Genomic DNA, 16285 nt, shown 5'->3' with positions numbered 1-16285 from the left:
GGAGAGGAATTTTTACCTCCTCTTGCTTATTTACATACAGCCGGTTTTCCTTTTCTCAGTCTTCAATGGAATTAAACAGAGGGTAAACTAAAATCTCTAGATCAAAATCAGTTTTATTGGCAAGTATCTACTTTCTGTCCTTTCTTCCAACCACTCATTGTGGTTTTAGGTTTGGGTAAATGGTGACAATCTGAATGGAATCCTGAGCATCCATTAACATAATCAGTACAATGACTAAAACTGAATCATCGTCATACCCTTATTTGATTTTGCTTTTTAACTTAATAATACTCTACCAATGGCCCTGCAGTATCAGCTTCTTCCAGTGCACTGATCTAACATTGTCACATATCTCAGCTGTTGCTGCTTGAATGATTTATCACTGTGTTATCATAAACCTGTAAATAATTGTGACTGATCAATAGGAAAAAGCTAAATTGTTTTGGGAGAACCTCAAAAATCATCAGAAGTTCTGGGAACATAGAGCCAATTCCCAAAATTATAGATGATCACCTCATTTATAGAGGAGAAAACAAAAAGCAACTTGTCATTTTTAAAAAACGGTTTCCAGACACTTAATTCAACAACTGACAAAAATCAGTAATATTTTTTTCACAGAATGGTTTCTGTCCTTGTAATTTCCATGGGAAAGCAGATAGGGCCTAATGTATCATGCTCAGACATCTGACTGACATTTGATAATACTCTGTATAACAGCAGTTGATAAATGCATTTGGAAAGGCTTTACTAAGTGATTCTTTCGCCACATTTCTTAGAGTGAAAAGCTTAATTTATAATAGTGGCTATTCTTCAAATTATTGCATGTATTAAAAGTATCAAAGGGGTAGCCAAGTTAGTTTGTGTCCGCAAAAACAGCAAGAAGTCATGTGGCACCTTATAGACTGCCAGATTTTTTGGAGCATAAGCTTTTGTGGGCTTTTCGTTAGATTCAGGTCTTTGCCCATGAAAGCTTATGTTCCACAATGTTAGTCTGTAAGGTGCCACAGGATTTCTTGTTGTTTTTGCATGTATTGAAAGTTATTCCCTGTGGTCTTTTATTTTATTTTATTTTATTTTATTTTTTTTAGAACTTCCTTGCCTGTATTTAAATATTTTCTTCTTTTGTAATCTCCTCCATAGTAGTGGAAACTTTTAAACCGTGAGAGTAGTGGTGAAAGCATTCCTAATATCATAGATTCATTCTCTCATGCTTGGATAGAACAAAATAAGGAGAATCATCAAATTTTATTTGGGAGTCTTGGTGTGCTCTCCTTTGTTCTTTAATCTGTTTTCTGGTTCTATGTCTGGAAATGTATCTACAGACACATTGATTAAAATGATCACATGCAATGTTTCCTAGATAGTGCTACTTGAAAATTTCAGTTGAATAAGTTTGTTGAAGGTTTTCATAGGAACATAGACTTTTGCATTACTCTGTGTCATTTGAACCCAGGAGGCTAAAGCAGACTTACATATGACAGGCAATGCTGGTGTAGAATCAGGCAGGGATTCAGGAGGATGGGGAGTGATGGCTTAGGCTCATGTGATACAGACTTCATTACAAAGCATATACACCAAAAGACCAAAGGAAGGTTGCACATGCTCTTTAAATCTGGTATGTCCTAAATTTTGAGTACTCAAGTTCACAGTTTTGCCTTAATGTGGCTATTTGCATATATTATAAATATCCAAGTAAGTAACAGTCTGTAACTATAAAATGAGAGTTGTATGCTCTGAAGGCAAAACTTTACAGTGCTGGGAGCCAAGTAGAATAACTATGAAGTAGTTTCAGTACCATAATATATGTGTTTTTTGAAGTACATGCAGATGTTTTATGTGCCTCACGAAGCAAGTAACCAGTTGTGTGACACTTGCATAGACGGCCATGCATGCTGTCTCGTTCTTGGTTCTTTGTAACGTATCTGTCAAGTGTTCAAATCTGCAAAACTGCCACTGAAGTAAATTGCTTAAAAGAAAATTTGTTTTTCAAGACGCATATATTGACACTGACAGTTTTTGTATATTAAACTGGTTCATATCAGGTTTCTCTAATCTGTTTTGACAACTTGATATTGGGGGGTGCGGGTCAGAGCACTGGAAATGTATGTAGTTGAATTGATAGCTGTCGTCTCCCGCAAAAATCAAGGACTGTAAGTATTCTGCCAAAAGAGAGCTCATTCACAGGTCACCTTACAATTAGACTTTATTTGTACGGAGCTGTCTGGGTTCCCTGCTGAGATCAGTCTCTTATTTGTTCTTACTTTAGGCCATAAAGCACCTGAATCAAGTAAGAGACTGATCTCTGATGCAGTGCTAAACAGGAAGCAGAAACGCTAATATTCTTATCTGATAGCCTACACGTAAGGAGATCTTCACGTGGTTGTTTAAAGAAAGGTTGTTATCTTTGAATGATTAGTAAAATTGGCAGTCCTTAAATATTCCTCATCTTGATGACACTTCCAATTATTCATTTACATGACTGCCAGACACTTGGTAATTTAAAACCCAACTGAGGCCAGGTCTACATTAGGAGACAAAATCAATTTTAGGTGCAAATCCAGCTACGAGAATTGTGTAGCTGGAGTCGACATATCTAACATTAATTTTTTGCCACCGTCTACAAAGAAGGATGTTGATGATGGAAGAAATTCTCCCATCAACTTCCCTTACTCCTTGTGTCTTCCAGGAGTACCAGGGTCAATGGCAGTGTCGTTATATTTCACTTTAGCACGCCCCGACTGAGCGCAGTAAATCAAACCGCGGAAGATTTACCTCCAGCAGATCTTTGTACTCTTACAAAAATTTCAGTTGGGTCTTACTTTTGGCCCGATTCAGATAAGGTGTATTCGATGGGAGCAGGGGAGCAGACAGCCTCGCTTGGCCCCTGGACTGTGCGTGTGTGTATGTTTCGGGGTCAGGGTGGGGGGCGGCAGTTTGACTATGCTTCCAGAGGGGGTGGAGCTTTTGGGGAGGGTGGGGCAGGGAGCTCTCAGCACTACCTGAATTGCAGGACCTCCCTCCACAACCCCAGCTCTCAGTGGTGCCTGGAGTGCAGTGTGGGTGTTTCTGGCAGTGATTTAAAGGGCTTGGGGCTCTGGGCACTGGTGCTGCCACAGTACTGCCAGCAGTGGCTACGAGCCCTGGGCCCTTTGGGTTTCGCTGGCCCCAACACAGTTGCCCATTTGACCACCCATCACACCATTGGCCATCCTTGATGGAGCAGTTTCTGAATTATAGATTTGACTTACTGGCTTTTTTAAGGGTAGTTCGTATCCAAATGTAGTTTATATCACTGATAAATAGTCCTACACAACAAATGCTTTGAGTATATTTGTGTGAATGGGGATGAGAAAAGAGATTTCAGAGAAGGTAAAACAGTATAATGAAAAAAGAGTGAATATTTCTGGTTAGGTTAGCAACTTGTTTTTTGATCTCTTTCCCCAAGGAATCTCAGCAGATGCTTGGCAGGTTGATTCCTGAAAAACAGTTACTCAATGACCAACTAAAACAAGTGCAGCAGAACAGTTTGCATAGTAAGTATGTATGTATAAAATGAGTTTGTCTGTTTGCACAACATATATCACCGATCATTTCATTTTATTTTATCTTGCAAGAAATGCTGAGAAATGGTATAGGTGTGACTTAAAGACCTCAGTGTATGAAAATATCTCACTTTGACAATATGTTCTGAACAGGAGATTCTCTTCTTACTATCAAAAGAGCTTTAGAAGCCAAGGAATTGGTACGTCAGCAGCTTCGAGACCAGTTGGATGAAGTAGAAAAAGAAACCAGATCTAAACTTCAGGAAATTGATATTTTCAATAATCAGCTGAAGGTAATAATTGCGGTTTTCTAAATGTTTGGTTGATCAGTTGCTAATTTGATCATGGGTGGAAACATTTTACTAAAATAGGATTCATTCAAAATTTTAATATTAAGACACTTATACAAAGTGTCTGCGTTCTGAAACCCATTGTATGCTCTTTTAAGAAAACAAAATTTAGGTATATTGGCATTACAGTAGACCCTTTGAGTTATGTAAAGATTTCGTTCCGTGCACCCTGAATACGTAAAGCACAGAGGTCCAAATATTATCAAGGTTGACAAATCAGAAGAGCAGAGGGATGGGTGGGGGCAGTGTGGGGTGGGGAAAGTTAAGAGTTAGCTAAAATATTTAAATATGTAAAGGAGCCCTTATAATGGGTTAGGTAATTGCTGTCCCTTTTCAAACCCCGTGTTAATGTGTCAAAATTGAATAAGAATGTTAATTCTGAGCATTTCCTCTGCAGGCGGTTATTAAAGTTCCTTTTCAGTAGAACACACTCTCAGATCTTTAGCAGACTGACCAACTCCATTAAAGTGCTGGCTGACAGTTTTGCGTATTTGGGGTATTTTGATATATGTTCTATGTCCATTCATTCTTTGTCAAAGAGTGTTTGAAGTCCGTCCTATATACATGGTTTGTGGGTATTGTCGGCACATGATGCCATATATGATGTTGAGGAACAGGAGAATGTGCCTGTGATTCTTCAATTAGCGTGGTTAGGTCCAGTGATGGTATTTCCAGAATAAGTACGTGGACAAAGTTGGCAGCGGGGTTTGTTGCAAGGAAAAGTTCCAGGATTGGTGGTATTGTGGTAAACCTGTGGTTGCTGGTCAGAATCCTCATAAGATTGGAACAGGCCTGTCACCTAGGGCCTTCTGGAGTGTGGCATCCTGATTTAGGATAGGTTGTAGGTCTTTAATGATGCATTGCAATGGTTTGAGTTGGAGGCTCTAGGTAATAACCAGTGGTGTTCTGTTGTTGGCTTTTTTGGGCCTATCTTGGAGTAGTTGGTTTCTGGATATTTGTCTGGCCCGGGAGAGAGTGATATTGATCAGTCCATCAGTGATTTGTACTGTAGTGTCCTGCAAATGTCCTGTGTGGAGTGGTTAAGGCATAAGTTGAGGGTGGGGTGCGGATTGTTCAAGTCGCTGTGGAATTCTAGAGTTGCTTTACCGTGAGTCCAAATGATAAAGATGTCATCGGTGTATTGTAAGTAAAGGAAGGCTAATAAGGGACAAGAGCTGAGCAATTGTTGTTCCAAGTCAGCCATGAATATGATTTGGAGGTATAATTTGTCCCCAGATCGGAAGTAATTGTTGCCTACCTTGGCAACAATTTTTCTGATTTGTCAACCTTGATAACAATTTTGGACTTTTGTGCTTTATGTATTGAGTCTGTTCTGCTAAGGCTATGATCTGAAAAAGTTGGTCTGTCCCACAAAAGATCATCACCTAATACTTTATTTTGTTAGTCTTTAAAGTGCTACATGGCTGCTTTTTTGTGTTGGTAGAATATAGACTTAACATGGCTATCTCTCTGTCACTATTCAACATACTATACAATTGGGGCACATATTCCAAGTGCCCAAGACTGAGTTGCCTTATTACCTTCCTCCAACTCCAATGAGAGACAGATTTGCTGCTGCTTAAATGGGTATCAGCTCCTTGATAACACCAGTCTGTAAGCCTCATAATCAGTCTTCTTAGGGAAATGCAGCCCTTACTTTGCAAATTAGTGATAGATGCATCACAGTCACCAAGCTCTTTTGTAGCACTCTCATGTGCTGTCTACATACTGTAACCTGCTACGCACAGAAATACCAGTTTGGTTTGGTTTGGTTTGGTTTTGTTGTAATCGCCAAGGGATGTTGTGCACACAACCTTCTTTGAATCAACTGAGGATCAGCCCGCCCCCATATAACGTCACCATGCTGAGATACCTTTGTAGTGAAAACAATCTTAAGTTTGTTGTTGAGGGAGAAGCTATGAGAGAGAGGGGGGAAGGATTATTGAATCAGGTTACATATAACGCAAAATCCGTACGTGGCTTCTAGATACTGCACTTTAACAAGCTGTCCGTCAATCTAAAAGTAGTGTGGCTGTCCATCAGTCTCGGAGTAGTCTTTGGCACGTTTCCAACCAAGGTTGTTTGGAATCCCATTTTCATTAATGGAATCCCACTGCCCTAATTACTTCAAGTGCAGGAAAAAGGAGTGTCTGGTTGCTTCCTTGTGTTCCCCCAAGTAATTGATTTTCTCTTTGAGTCAAGAGGACCAGTGCGGTTTATTCCCTTGCATACTGACTAAACGTTAATGTCACAGTTTCCTGTTGAGCTTGTATGCAAACAGGGCTTCCATTGTGCTGGCCCACAATGCTTAATTTACGTGTGAACTGAGACAAGTATGCAACCTTTGTCAGAAACCTATATGTCAACTGTTCATGGATTCAGACTTTAGGCACTTGTGTACGTGCATGGTATTTGTATATACATTTCATAAAAATATTAATGAACAGCGTTCCCCAGCTTTTACCAAAGAGCTCACATGACATTCTTTGTGGATCAATACTGTGAAATCTTTGTATAGTTTAGTGTAGTGAGGTGAGTTTGTCAGGCCTGTTCAGAGCTGCTGTTGGCATAAAGGGATTCTTAAAGCACAACAGGGCACTACCATTACATATGTTTGTAGTATTTTATATTCACTGAGAAGAGAGAACTTCTGGTAACCAAGAGTAGTGGCTACATTACCTGAACTGCTATAATTGTTGCCTTGTATTCTAGTGGCATACACAGTCATGTAACCATGAGGTAAATATACACTGGTGGTTTGGCTGGCAGTTCTCACACTCCTCCTACAAATCTTTTTTTAAGGTCCTTCTGTTATTCCTGTCAGGGTGCTGGAACAATGTTTGCAGTGCGGGTGCTGACAGCTAGCACCTCTAATTTTCATTATGGCTGGCAAGGCCCATACATACAAATTATGGGGCCTTGTGCTACTGAGGCCCCTCTGTCCCCTGGTGCAGCTGCTGCCAGGAGGCCTGGGGCTTCCCTCCTGTGCTCCCCATCCCTTGTGCATGGTTCCTGCTGGGGGTCCTGGGGCTCAGAGCTTCCCTACTACTCCCCCTCCATGGTGCTTCCCACCCGCCAATGCATGCAGCTTCTAGTGTGGCTTGGGGCTTCTGCAGGGCCAGAGTGGAGCTGAGTCTTGGGACTCCGCTCCGCAGCAGCCAGTCTGGCAGCAAGGAGCCATCACTAGATGGCTACTGCTGACTGAGAGGAGTACGTGGCGGGGGGAAGGGAGAAGCCCTGTAGTGGACAGGACAGAGCAGTCCTGTGGAGGAGCCGCAGAGGAAACAGCACAGATGACACCTCAGGCATATAAGACCATGCTGCTATGTAGGGAGATTTGGTCCCACTGCCTCCCTATCCACACTTGAAATGGTGGCAGCAACAGCCTCTTGGCCAGTGGTTAAAAACCTCTACATAGAATGGAGCAGAATAAAATTACATATTTAGTGGAAGTGGCTTATTGATATAGGGGCCAGGTGGCTTTATTGACCTTACAAATGCATGAATTTTGAGATGAGTACAAATCACGTAACTGTTCTCATCTATGGCTCATTCTGTAGTCTGTATTTTCCCATCTTGATAAATGTTTATAAATTCCATACTGCTAATGTTTGCAAATGTATGTTGAATATAGTTCAGCTTTATGTATTTAAAATATTTTGATGCTGATGTAAGTATGTGGGTGTACATAAAGAGAAAACTTTCTGGTTATATGAAATAAGTTTGGAACAAAAGTAGAATCCTTAACTCAGCAAAATTCTGTAAACTGCAAAATTGAACTGCTGAGTTAGTACAACAAGGTCATGCATTATCTCAAGTTTCAAATGCTTTCTGCCTCTAAGGTCCCTGCAAGGTCTCTGGTTCCTCTTGCCTCTCGCTTGCTGCTGTCATTTGCAGCTCATTGTTGGAGATCTCACCTATAACGATGAATATTGTCACTGTTTCGCTTTCCAAATCCTCATGCATGCGTGCCATCTCACCCCAAAACTGTGCTGTACACAAATGAGTCTACCCATGTGTGCAGGAGGTGAAATGCCTTAATCAATTTAGAACTAAGCCTGCTGTGTGTTCCTCAATGCCTATCCTAGATTTCAGATAGCCTCTAAGTTTGTGTGACTTTCTGTGTAGAATTGTGTAAGAATTTTCCAACAGAAGCATTTTGTCAGATAATGCTGATTTGTTGAATCTGAAATGTTTCGCAGAAACACAGGAGGTTTGGCAACCTTTCAGTGAACCAGAACCAGAGTTCAGATGGAAATTTGCCTTGTTTCCAGTCATCTCTTCGTAGGCTGCTAGGAAGCCCAGGCTGTCTGGGTATTTAGGTCTGGAACAGCCCCATGAGATGGACTGTGCTGGGTTTGGGGAGTAAAGGCCTCTTATGCTCTTGTGACAGTGGAGTCCAGGGAATGCCCGTCTCCAACAGCCTGACGAGGCAGCTGCCCAGACAGTCCTGGAAGCAGCTGACTAAAATTGATGTGGCTCTTAGTTTCACTGTTCAGTGATGGAGAGCATTGAACCTGACAAATCATGTCAGTTTTATTTTTGCAGTTTCTGGGTCTTGTTAAAACAAAATATGTCCCACACCAAGTGTCTTTTTTTTTTAATGGACTCTTTCTTCTGAAAAACTTTTCAAGGTGTTAGATATTCCAGTGAAGCAAAATTGTCCCGTTCTATTTCTAAATAATAGTAGCAGGACAGTACTGTTTTGCTGAAACTTTCCACTTTTACTCTGTAGTGCTTTAGCATAGTTTTACTTTGTCTTGTTATAGGGCTATGGAAGCATTACTTTTTGGTAATTGGTTTGATTTCCATTGAAGTTATCATATTTGAGTATAAGAGAAAATTAAACAGAACCATGGTATGCTTTTTAACTCTATTTTTGATTACACATATAACATGAGTGCTGTAGCATCTTGCAAATGAGAGTAGCTACTCTTTATCCCAATCTAGTCATTTTAATATTTCTTTGAAAATCTAGCACAGCCTGCTCTGCTAATTTCACTCCAAAGCAAATAAAGTGGAAATAGTTGCCAATATTTGTAAGAACAATTCAGGAATTACATTTTTTGAAAAGTCACAAATAAATAAGAAATCTGACAAATCATACAACAAATCTGCTGATAGTGGTTTAATTTTATGAATACATTGTCAAGATAAAGATTATTTATGAAAAAGATCCCTGAGCCAATTAAAGCAGAATTTAAGAAACTTAAGTCTCCTTAAACTCTCACCTTTGTCAATGTGACCGAAAATGGAGGGAGGGTAAATGCTTGGAAAGCTCTGTCAGCCGTACTTCAGATAACTTGTGGAAATACTAAAAAGCCTGAGCAGAGACTTCAGTCTTCTGTGAAGATGTGCTCTTTGGTGCTGCTTCACTTTTTAAAATCAATATTGTTGACAGTTGTCACCTTACAAATGATGGAAGTAACAGTTATTTCTATATATAATAATGACAGTTTTAATATGGAGTTTTACACATTTGTCGCCTTATATATTAAACAAAATTTCATGGTTTTCAACTTAGCTAACTTTATTTAGGCAAGGTTCTGTAACATAATGAAAAATCCAGTTACTGTAGCAAGGAATGGAGACCAAAGAATTTATGGTGTGGACAAGAAAATGTCAGCATTACTAGTGTCAGAGCTAAATCAGGGCAACGTGTAAAAATATATGGCATATTGCCAGTTACTCAGTTTTTCAAAAGTTTGGATAATACTTAAGAAGGTTCTCAGTCCTTCACAATGTGAAATGTTAAGCCATTTGTTGTGATATTATGTACTACTTAGTTACATGCAATATATTTTTGATTGCTGTAGGAGCTGAGAGAGATACATAATAAGCAGCAGCTTCAGAAGCAAAAGAGCTTAGAAGCTGAGAAGCTGAAACAGAAGGAGCAAGAGCGAAAGATAGTAGAACTGGAGAAGCAAAAAGAAACCCAAAGGTAACAGTTTTAGTTTACGCTAAGTAAAAAGAATTATGTAGAGCTGTAGGTATGTATAATGTATCTCATACAAATAGATTAAACTGTCTGTTCCTAGGGATTTAAATGTAGTTATTTATTGACCGTATTTACTGTATGTTGGCAACTCTGCAAAATGAGAAAAGGTAGGGTCCTCTTTCAAATTTTTATTTCAGCCCATAAGGAGGCTGCATTTGAAAAGTGGGGAGCATTACATCATTACTGAGTCCAAAATCTATTGTGAAGGCAAACTCTTCTATGCATGTACAGGTTGAAACTCCCAGATCCAGCATTCTTTTGTCCGGCAACAGCCATGGTCCTGCTGGATGATGGATCTTTCAGGACTAGAGAGTCCTGGTGCTGGGAGAAGGAGGTGCCAGCCCAGACCAGTGGCAGAAGCCCATAACGGGGCAGCTACAGCTGGTCTGGGAGCGGCCAGGGAGAGAGGACCCAGCAGCCCCAGGCTGGGACCAGTGGCCAGAACTAGCTCAGCAGGAAGTCCCAGCAGGGGCTGGATGGCAAGCCCCTGATCTGGGAGTGGCGGCTCATCCCCAGGGGTCAGGCGGGAAGCCACAGCCTGGGAAGCCCCAGGCCTGGGGAGCAGTGGCTCATTGCCAGGTCCAGGTGGGAAGCTGCCCCAAAGAAAGCTCTGGCTTGGGAGGGATGGCTGTAGCCAGGAGCCAGCAGCCTGGGAGCCTGTCAGCATGGAGAGTCAGAGAGCTGCAGGCAACAGTGGGGAGGGGAGCCTCAGAGCAGGGGCTGGAATGTGGGAGTGGGGGCGGGGGCGTGTTTAGAATTGACCATCCCTGGTCCAGCAAAATCCCTTGTCTGGGACTGTTTAGGTCCTGAGGGTGCTAGACCCGGCGGGGGGGGCAGGGGGTGTTGAACCTATACAACCACAACCTTTCTTGTTTTCATTCCTAGAACTCTCAATCAGTGGTGATGTGTAGAGATGAGAATTTGGCAAAGAAAGTAGGATGTGCGTGCGCGTGTGTATGTGAGTGAGTGAGAGAGAGAGAGAGAGATCCTTCTCCAATCTACAGGGTTTTGGGGTTATTTTGTATTTTTAATGAGCATGCTGTTTGGGAGTCGGGGGAAAAAAACAAAAGGATTTTTCTCATATTGTAATTTACACATTTTATTTCACATAAAAATCTTTCTCCATATGTATGGTATGCAGACTAACAGGCAGCTGTCTTCCATAAGGGAAATGTTTCATTAAAACATAATAGAAAGTTTAATCTAATGCAGCTGTTGTAGCTATTTGAATTCGTTTTCAACATTCTTTTGAAACACACATAGATTGCGGCCCTACTACCCCTCCCTTTCAGAAAGAGCATGTTAATGAGGCAGTTCAGAAGATGCTAATGAGGTGCTGACATGAATATACAGCACCTCATTAGCATAATGGTGGCCGCATGCGATTTGAAAGTGCTGCTTTTGGAATGTATGCTGCTCATGTACACGGTGACCTTTGGAAAGGATCCTCCTGACTTCAGAAGTCCCTTCTTCTTCTTCGAGTGTCCCCGTGGGTGCTCCACGATAGGTGTCGGGCTTGCCCCGGTGCCGCAGATCGGATCTTTTCAGCAGTTTCTGCTGGACCGTGCATGCGCCGGCGCGCGCCGCTCCCTTGCGCACTCCTGGCCACGTGTGCGATCCGGTCCCCGCCAGTTCCTTCTTAACCACCATCAGCTGCAGACGGAATCCGCTCAGGCTGCGGCCAGAGTCAGCGTATTTAATGTTTTAAGTGGTTTTAGAATTTCTTTTCAGTCTTTCAGTCTTTAAGTTAGCTTGTTATTTTTCTTATTGCAAAAAAAAAAAAAGTATATAAAAGCCTTAGTAATAAGAGGAGCAGCAGAGGCACGGGGACGTAAGGCCATTAGGCCTCCTGCCGCGGCAGGCTGGGTCCGAGAGGGGAACATGCACAGAAAAGGTGCTAAGTACCCTATTAACAACTCAAAGACTCACCGCAATGTCCTCTTCAGGATTCAAGAAGTGTGAGTCATGCCACGAAGCTATGCCGGCCTCCGATGGGCACAGTCAGTGTATTAGGTGCCTGGGGGAATCTCACGTCACCCAAAAATGCCCCTTGTGCGCAAAGCTCACGGCTAGAGCAAGGAAGGACAGAGAAATGCAGCTAAAAATGCTGCTCTTTGACAAGGCCCTCCAGCCAGACGTGCCGGAGCGGCCCCAACAAGAGGGACCCGCAGGGGGCCATAAAAGAAAGGCGGCTTCCCTCACCCCGTCAGTGCAGAAACGGAGGAAAATCTCGCCAACCCGATCCCTGCCGGCAGCCACAGCGAGCGGGATGGGTGCAGCACATAGCCCCCAGCCTCAATCACAGACGAGCGGTGGCGGCGCGGAAGTGCACGTGGCAGAGGCTGAGCCTCCGATAATCAAACAGCCGGCCCGCACCGCGGGCAGAGCGGCGGCCAGGCAAGCGCTGGAACCGGCGGCACCGCAGCTAGCAGCACAGACCCCCGGGGCGCCGACAGTGCAGAGCTCGCAGGCACGCGGCCTGCAGGCGCCGGGGGAGACCACCCGCACGGCACCGCAGCGAAGCGCCGACAGTGGGGCCGAGATCCCCGGCGCGGAAAGGGGCGGAGTCAGCCCCACAGGGGAGGGGAAAGGCAGCAGAGAAAACCCGGCACCGCAGCCCTTCTCCAGACAGGGCTGCAGGGCTGCTCTCCCTAAGCCCTCCCCTTATGCTGCAAACTCCAACAAGGAGGCAGGGGTCTCCCCCAGTCTACCCTGAGCCTCCCTCCCCGTTCCTCCAGCCAGCCTCACCATGGCTCGGGCCACCCTCACCTTTTCTGGGATTTGACCCCCTGGAGTACTATCACAAATCAGTCTCACCATTGTCTCAATCAGCTAGGCGATCTCGCTCCCCCAGACGCAGGGGGTATGCGCCTCGAGAGTGGTCCAGGTCTCCATCCCAGGAACCGTGCCCGTGTTGCCATGGTCGCCCCTATCATGCGGGGCATAGACACCATAGGCATACCCCCAGGGACAGGTCCCCTCAGACGGTTCACTATCCCCGGGGGCAATCGCGGCCGGGGACGGAAACGCAAATATCTCAGGGGGAGTTGATTCTGGAACCCCGAGATTTCCCCTCGCAAGCCTCCAGCGAGAAGATGTATCACCGTCAACAGGACCCAGAGGGATCCAGAGAGGCTTACCCTAGTGGTTCCTCTCTATCCTCCCCTGATGAGGCTACGGCACCAGGGGACGTCCATCCCCCGGACGATCTCAAACAGTTCCAAGAGCTGTTTAAAAGGGTGGCCTTTACGCAAGGCATCCAAACAGCAGAGGTGCAGGAGAAGCACCATAAGCTCCTCAAAAACCTGAGACCTCCGGCCTCTTCCAAAATAGCTATTCCGCTCGACGAAGCAATTATGGAGTCCGCTACCACGATATGGCAGACCCCTGCGTCCGCTCCGCCTATAAGCAAGAGAGCGGATAAGAAATACTTCGTCCCGGCGAAGGGCATGGAGTTCCTTTTCAGTCACCTGCAACCAAATTCTCTGGTGGTGGAATCGTCTCAACAGAGGTCAAAAACTTCTCAGTACAAGACTGGGGGAATGGACAAAGATGCCAAGAAACTAGAGATATTCGGCAGAAAGGTCTACTCCTCCTCTTCCCTACTGTTGAGAGTGGCAAATTATGCAGCACATTTAGCGAACCATAACTTTGACAATTACTCCAGGCTGACTTCCCTCATGGACTCGCTTCCAGAGGTTAAGAAGCCGGTGCTGAAGGCCATCGTGCAGGAAGGCTACGCAGCCTCAAGGACAGGAGTTCAGATCGCCCTCGACGTAGCAGATACGGCGGCACGCTCAACAGCTACGGCAGCGGTCATGCGCAGGGAATCCTGGCTTCAGACATCGGGTATCCCGAGGGATCTACAGGCGAAGATCGTTGATCTCCCCTTTGACACACAGAAGTTGTTTGCTGAATCAACTCATTCAGTCCTTCATTCCAGTAAGGACTCATGGGCTACTCTCAGAGCGTTGGGGATTTATACCCCTCCATACAGGAAGAAAAAGTATTACCCTCAGCAAAGACGATACCCGTATCAACCCCAGCGTGCTCACTACCAAAGGGGCTACGAGCAAGGGCGGCATCAACAGCACCAACAGTACAGAACTCCCAGGCGACGTTCCCAACAGAGCTGTGCCTCCTCGGGGCAAGGCCAAAGGCAACAAGTTTGACGGACAGATCGAGGGCTGCACTATCACCACCATCGCGCAATGTCATCCAAAGCTAATGTTCCATCATCGCCTCCGACCATTCTACACCCAGTGGCAAAAGATCACCACAGACAAATGGGTACTGGAGATCATAGCCACGGGTTACGCGATCCCCTTCCAGTCGCTCCCACCGCCACGACCTCCACCCAGGCCCCATCTAAAGGACGCCTCCCACGAAGCGAAACTCAAGCAGGAGGTGGACCATCTTATGCTTATAGGGGCAGTGGAAAGAGTGCCGGAGCAACTCCAAGCGAAAGGGTTCTATTCAAGATACTTCCTTACAGAGAAGAAAACAGGAGGCTGGAGGCCCATCCTAGATCTTCGAGGCCTCAATCGGTACTTGCACAAACAACGCTTTCGGATGATCACAGTCGCCTCTATACTTACGGCACTGGACGATGGAGATTGGTTTGCAGCCCTCAACTTACAAGACGCATATTTCCACATAACAATCCACCTGGCTCACAGACGTTTTCTACGGTTTATGGTCGGCAAAGAACATTTCCAATACAAGGTTCTGCCGTTCGGCGTCTCCTCGGCCCCCAGAGTATTTACCAAGACCCTGGCAGTGGTGTCAGCCTACCTGCACAGACAGGGGGTGTTTATATTCCCATATCTGGACGACTGCCTACTGAAAGGGGCCTCGAAAGATGAGGTACTACACATGATACGAGTTACAGCAGGCACGTTCTCTTCGCTGGGCCTGATCATCAACCTGGCGAAGTCAAAGATCGACCCCACACAGGACATAGAGTTCATAGGGGCACACATAAACTCCATCACAGCAAGGGTTTATCTACCAGATGCCCGCTTTTGCACAATTGGTTCCCTCGTACAAGTCATCACCTTCAGCCCCACGGTGCCGGTTCTAATGTGCTTAGAGCTGCTAGGCCATATGGCAGCAGCAACGTTCGTAGTACAGAACGCCAGATTGCATATGTGCAGCATGCGGCACTGGCTGGCGAGCATCTACAAACCGGCAGCACACACCGTCCGCAGGGTGGTGTTGCCCACGACAGAGGTGCGCAGATCCCTGCAATGGTGGGTAAACCCCAAGAACATGCTAACAGGGGTACCCTTTCATCAACCACAAATATCTATGTTTCTCACCACCGACGCCTCCCACATAGGATGGGGAGCACACATGGGCGAAAAGGTGACGCAGGGACTGTGGTCCCCTACGGAACAGTCACTGCACATAAATATACTGGAGCTCAGAGCAGTGTTCAACGCCTTCAAACACTTTCGAGACCATATACAAGGCAAAGTAGTCGGGATCAATACAGACAATACCTCCACCATGTTTTCTATAAATCGACAAGGAGGAGCTCGGTCCCATGCCTTATGTGCGGAAGCAGTCCGCCTGTGGAACTGGTGCATCGCCAACAATATAACTTTGAAAGCCTCATATTTACCAGGTGTTCACAATGTGCAGGCAGACCAGTTGAGCAGGCACTTCGCACTCACACACGAGTGGCAGATCCGTTCCGATCTGCTAAGACCGATTTTTCATGCATGGGGGTTTCCCCAGATAGACCTGTTTGCCACTCATCGCAACAAGAAGTGCCCACAATACTGCTCCAGGGCAGGACTCTCGTGGAAGGGCCCCCTGCTCTACGCATTTCCTCCCACAGTGCTCATCCACAAGGTCTTGCAGAAAGCCAGGAGAGAGAGAGCCTGCATGATCCTAGTAGTCCCAACTTGGGATCGACAGCAATGGTTCCCCTTACTCCTGCGCATGTTGGACCGCCCACCGATGCCCCTTCCGGTGGCGCCGGACCTGCTCACACAAGCTCAGGGGTCTATAGTGCACCCACATCCCCGAGTCCTGCGACTGCAAGCATGGTTAATCCATGGCTCAGCTCTCTAGAGAGCACATGTACAGAGGGAGTGCAACAAGTCCTAGAAAGTAGCAGAAGGACTTCCACCAGGAAGACTTACAAACAGAAATGGACTCGATTCACTGCATGGTGTTCTACCAAGCAATTAGCTCCCCTTGCCGTGCCTATACCTGTAATATTAGAATACTTACTGGACCTCAAGAGAGGCGGACTCTCCCTATCCTCATTGAAGGTCCACCTTGCCGCTATATCGGCTTTCCGACACGAAGAGGAAGGGCCCACGGTATTCGCCCATCCCATGGTTACCAGGTTCCTGAAGGGGCTAGTAAACCTGTACCCCCCT

General features: G+C 45.3%; 1 protein-coding gene across 4 annotated transcripts in view; it reads left to right on the top strand.

Moving 5' to 3' along the window:
- The window catches only part of ITSN1 (intersectin 1), a 219055-nt gene that overhangs the window by 106699 nt on the left and 96071 nt on the right, over nt 1–16285 (top strand). For all 4 annotated transcript variants that reach the window (XM_074996511.1, XM_074996519.1, XM_074996529.1 and 1 more), the window contains exons 15-17: nt 3446–3533; nt 3696–3835; nt 9709–9833. In XM_074996511.1, the coding sequence (XP_074852612.1) occupies nt 3446–3533; nt 3696–3835; nt 9709–9833 (353 nt within the window). The remainder of the gene's footprint in view (nt 1–3445; nt 3534–3695; nt 3836–9708; nt 9834–16285) is intronic.

This window comes from Carettochelys insculpta, chromosome 1, assembly GCF_033958435.1.
Source record: "Carettochelys insculpta isolate YL-2023 chromosome 1, ASM3395843v1, whole genome shotgun sequence".
Lineage (NCBI taxonomy): Eukaryota > Metazoa > Chordata > Testudines > Carettochelyidae > Carettochelys > Carettochelys insculpta.
The sequence above is the reverse complement of the archived record's forward strand: the minus strand, read 5'-3'. Positions and strand labels throughout refer to the sequence as shown.